The sequence below is a fragment of the Salvia miltiorrhiza genome, chromosome 5 (assembly GCF_028751815.1).
Source record: "Salvia miltiorrhiza cultivar Shanhuang (shh) chromosome 5, IMPLAD_Smil_shh, whole genome shotgun sequence".
Classification (NCBI taxonomy): domain Eukaryota; kingdom Viridiplantae; phylum Streptophyta; class Magnoliopsida; order Lamiales; family Lamiaceae; genus Salvia; species Salvia miltiorrhiza.
In genome coordinates, this window is record NC_080391.1 from 29,942,969 (window position 1) to 29,947,818 (window position 4,850).

At 47.8% G+C, this 4,850-nt stretch overlaps 1 protein-coding gene across 1 annotated transcript; it reads left to right on the top strand.

Annotated features, from left to right (window-relative positions):
• The first annotated feature begins 529 nt into the window (after window positions 1-529).
• LOC131026374 (uncharacterized) lies at window positions 530-4,338 on the top strand. The gene is made up of 2 exons (XM_057956241.1): window positions 530-609; window positions 1,235-4,338. The coding sequence occupies exon 2, from the start codon at window positions 1,480-1,482 to the stop codon at window positions 3,730-3,732; it is 2,253 nt and encodes a 750-aa protein (XP_057812224.1). The 5' UTR covers window positions 530-609; window positions 1,235-1,479; the 3' UTR covers window positions 3,733-4,338.
• The last annotated feature ends 512 nt before the right edge of the window (window positions 4,339-4,850 follow it).

Genomic DNA, 4,850 nt, shown 5'->3' on the forward strand with positions numbered 1-4,850 from the left:
ATTCGAGCTCGTTTCGTACCTTTTTGCTCTATATTTCACGTGCTTGATGATCTTTTTGGATGTACTATTGTCGCGTGCAGGATTCGCGAATTGCCGAGCGTTTTGGTTTTGTTTCGAGCATGTTTTGGAGTCAGGCTCACGGCCGCCGCCGCCAGGCGGCGGCCGCCGTGGAGACGGCGGCCGCGGCCCCACGGCGCAGGCCGTGCAACCTTGGGAGCAATCTGCGAAGACGGACCACGGCGCCGCCGTGTCACGGCGGACGCCGTCCACGGCGCCGCCGTCTCACGGCGGCCGCCGTCCAGACGCCGGCCGCGGCCCCACGGCGCGGGCCGTACAATTTTTGGAAGAAACCGCGAAAGGGCATCACGGCGGCGCCGTCCCACGGCGGCCGCCGTCCACGGCGCCGCCGTCTCACGGCGGCCGCCGCCCCTGTGCAGATCTGGCAGTTACGGAAATTGCTATAAAATCAGATTTTGAGGGTTTTATTTCACACTTCCGACTCCAGCAGCCTCCACCTGCGATTTTATGCTTTTTCCCATAGTTTAGATAGATAGAAACATTCTAGATACTTGTGGATTCCGCTAGATCGTTGATTTCATTGGATCGATTGTAAGTTTTTCATTTTGATTAGTTAATCTTTACAAGCTTTCTCGTTATTGCATTGCTTAGATAATCGTTGTTCCATGTTCAATTGATGAATCGTTGTTCTTTAATCTCGCCTAGATAATCGTTGTTTTTGATTGATTGATTTATCTAATGCTTTCTAGATTGCTAGTTAAAACCCTAGGTTTCTTAGTTTCCTGCGTTCTTAATCTGCTTCCTTCTCATTCCGCCTAGATAGATTTATATGCTTTCTGTTGATTCTGCATTAGATAATTACAAGCTTATTTAATTACGCGCTAGTTAATCGGAGAGAGTGCCAGACCCAATTACCCGATTAGAGTGTTTAGATTTCTTTTAAGTTTCTTGTGAGCAATACGGTTAGAGCCCTGCTAAGTCTTCCTTGTGAGACGACTTGAGTCACCTTACCACCCTAGGACGACCTCGTATAAATTCGAGTCCATCCGTTAGGTGTTTTTGGATGAGTCAAATTTTGGCGCCGTTGCCGGGGAAGGCTTTAGGCATTTGATTGTGTTGCATTGTTTTCCGTGTTTTCTTTTGTTTATTTCTTTTGACTCGGTTATTTTCTCCCTCCGGTGCGTTTGATTTGGTTTGCTAGTGTTGTGTATGCAAGGTCGTCGTAGCTTGAAGAGAAAGCTAGTGCCTTACTTTGACAACATTCATCGACCTCGTGAGGTCCTTTCAAGCCTGGAGAAGGAGTCCGAGTCCAGTTCGAGAAGCCTTGTGGAATCACAGTTTAGTGAGGAAAACTGTGAAGAGAGAATTGCTTCCAATCCCATTCTGGAAGCCGTTGAGGAGACACTTTCCGTGCATTCTGAAGAAGAAGAAGAAGCTCGGCCCAATCCTGACCAAGAAGCAATGGCGGAGCAGAATGTCCAGTACATGGGAGATTTTTCCAGGCCAGTTATTGGGACCACTAGCACTTCTGCGATAGTGTTTCCCACGGCGGTCCGGAATTATAATCTGAAGCCCAACGACTCAAACCTGCTGCCGCTCTTTCACGGGATGCCCAGTGAGGACGCCTTGCAGTTCATCCGTGATTTCTGCACCCAAGTGCAGACCTTCCCACTGCTGGAGCTCACCGAGGATCAGTTGAGACTCAAGTGCTTACCTTATGCACTCAAGGACCGGGCGAGAACGTGGTTATTGTCCTTGCCGCCGAACTCCATCACCACATGGGGAGAGGCAAGTGAGAAGTTCATGCTCAAGTACTACCCTAATCACAAGACTCAAGAGATTAGGAGCCAAATAATGAACTTCATGCAAGGAGCTGACGAGCCTTTCCACGAGGCTTGGGAGAGATTCCAAGAGCTCCTCCGCCAGTGCCCACAGCACCAGTTACCACCTGTCATGTTGATGCAGTTCTTCTATGACGGATTGATCCAGACGGCACAGTTTATGGTGGACAGTACAGCAGGGGGCAACATTGCCCGGAAGACAGCTGATGAGCTCAAAGGGATTTTCGAAACACTTGCCGCGAGTTCTCAACAGAAATCAGTTAGAGGAAGGAGGGTTGAAGCCAATGCAGTAGCTCCCAACAATGAGCTTCAGAAGCAAGTAGCGGACCTGATGAGGCAAGTACAACACCTCACGATGAACCAGGTGAAGGCTCCACCAGTTCATGCGCCACCAGCAGAAGGATGTAGCATATGTGGCGATTTTGGTCATGGAACCAACGCGTGCCATCGCATGGGGGAATGCACACCTGAAGGAGAAGCAGAGGTCTATGCTGCTCAGAGCTATCCGGGGAGGCCTCAATTTGAACAGAGGCCTATCTTTAATCAAGGGCAACAAAGCTCCAATTCGGGTTGGAGAGCTCAGCAGCAGAACTACACTCAAGCTTATCAGCAGCAGCAGCCCCCGCAGTATCAGCAGTATCAACAGTTCCCTATGCAACAAGGGAATTTTCAGCAGCAGCAGCAATACCAGAATGCCTCCCAACAGTGTCAGAAGCAAGCTCAACCGCAGAAGCCGTCTCTCGAGGACACCATGCAGTCCTTCATGGAGATGACCAAACAGAACATGGAGTCTCAGAGTGCTACCATCAAGCGCCTCGAGACTACAGTTGGGCAACTTACAGGAGCCCTAAATCAGCTGCAGCAAGAACAGCCAACTGGGAAGTTCCTAAACCAGGACAAACAGCCGCGTCAAGCTCATGCCGTGGCGGTAATCAAGGAAACTACCCCAATAACCACGGGGAAATGGAGAAGCAGAACCGTGCAAGCAATCAAGGCAACCCAATGCCCCAGTGAGCCACTGCCACCTGTCACTGTTGCACCAGACCAACCACCAACCAAGCAAGGAGATCCAGGTAGCTTTATCGTTGATATTAGCTTAGGAGGGGTTGAAAAGGTCTTGGGAATGCTTGATTTGGGCGCGGCAGTCAATTTGATGCCGCTTGATATTTTTGAGAGGTTGGGAAATAAAGAGCTGAAATGCACGAACATTAAGATAGAACTAGCTGACGGCTCCATTAGCAGCCCACGAGGCCTTGTCGAGGATGTTGAGGTAGTCGTGAGGGGGATTAGTGTCTTGGTTGATTTTGTTGTCCTTGATGAGGGAAAAGGGATTAGAGGCGAGAATGGGCATCTCGTGCTACTTGGCCGACCCTTTTTGGCTACCACCCATACTCGCATTGATGTGGGTACGGGAACTGTAAGTATGGTAGGGGCAGGTAGAGCGGTAACATTCTCTGTTTTTGATCAAAAACCTACTACCCCCACTCGCTTAATTCAAATCTGCTCTTATGTTGAAACCTTTAATGCTTTGGAGGAGAACTATATTGTGCAGGAACTCCTTAATAAGTTGCCGGAGGAGGACGAGATCGTGGAGGAATTCCTTGCTAACCTGCAGGATGAGGCTGACATTGAGCAGGAATTGCTGGAAAAGCTGCAAGAGGAAGATGATAAAGAGCAAGGCCTTCTGTGTGCTTTGCTATTGGAAGAAAAGCTTGATGAGGTTGAGTCACTCAATTTCGTTGGATGTGTGGATAGAGGGCCATCCCAGGATATGAGCATGGATGACTCATTTGGAGGACCCGCAGCTGCAACTCAAGAAGATGTGTTTACAAGGGCGCTAAGGCAGCTGGAGCTTCAATCGGATTTTGGTTAAGGGACCTTCTTAGTCGGGCTGGCGACTTAAAAACTAGCGCTGCATGGGAGGCAACCCATGTTTTCTTGCTTTTTCTGGTTTCATTTTTCTGTCGTTTTGTTTGTGTTGTGTTTTGTTGCATCTGTTGTTTGGTGCAGGTTGTTGCGTTGGAGACTGCTTGTTCTTTGGATGAGAGAGAGGCAAACATCGTGGGACACTACAGACTCACCACTGGATCGGTATTTAGGGAAGTTTCCTCTTTCACCCCTCTTTTTGTTTGCACTGAGGACAGTGCCAGATTTTAAGTGTGGGGGGGCGCTTGTTGGTATTTGTAAATCCTGTGGGTGTTTTCCTGTTGTGTTCTTGGGCTTTCTTGTGTTGGGGCGAATGGTCCCCTTACCTTGTCTTCTTGCTTGTTTTTAAGTGCATCGCATGTTGATAGTGATTCAATGGCGATTCTGGATTGTGTTTGTGTTGTTTGTTGTCCTTGTCTGTCATGATTGATTTGTTCCCAACATGGTGTAATTAGCTTAAGGTTTTGGTGCAACACCCTGTTGAGCAACTCTTGACGTGATTTGTCCGGTAGATGCTAGGGGGAGTGTTTTCAGTGCAATTTCCTAATATCTTTCTCTGTGCTGAATTTTTTTGGTTGGTTGTTGAGTTCTGATAGCTTTGGGTCTCTGCTCCTCTAATGGTTTCATTATGAGCATGGGAAACCACACGAGAATATTTTGGATCACCTCCAAAAGTTCAATCTTGTGAATTATGGCCCATCTATTAAGAGCGAAAATAACTTGACCCCAAAAAAAAAAAAAAAGAGAAGTGAAATGTGAAAAATGAATGAGATATGATTGTAAAGGAAATTGCATTAGGAAATTCACCCCTAGCGGAGAATCGGGTCTGATCGGATTGAGTTGTATCACCTTCTTGTTGCATTTTTAAACCTTAACTTTGAGCATCTGATTGGGGACATTGATATCTTGAAGGACTTGGATTGGGTTGTGTTTGCTTGGTGAGAAGAATCGCTTATGGATTTTCTGTCGATGTTGTGACTGTTGCTTGAGGACAAGCAAGGATTTAAGTGTGGGGGGGTTGTTTAGCCCTATTTCGTGATGATTTTATGAGTTTTCCTGCTGTGC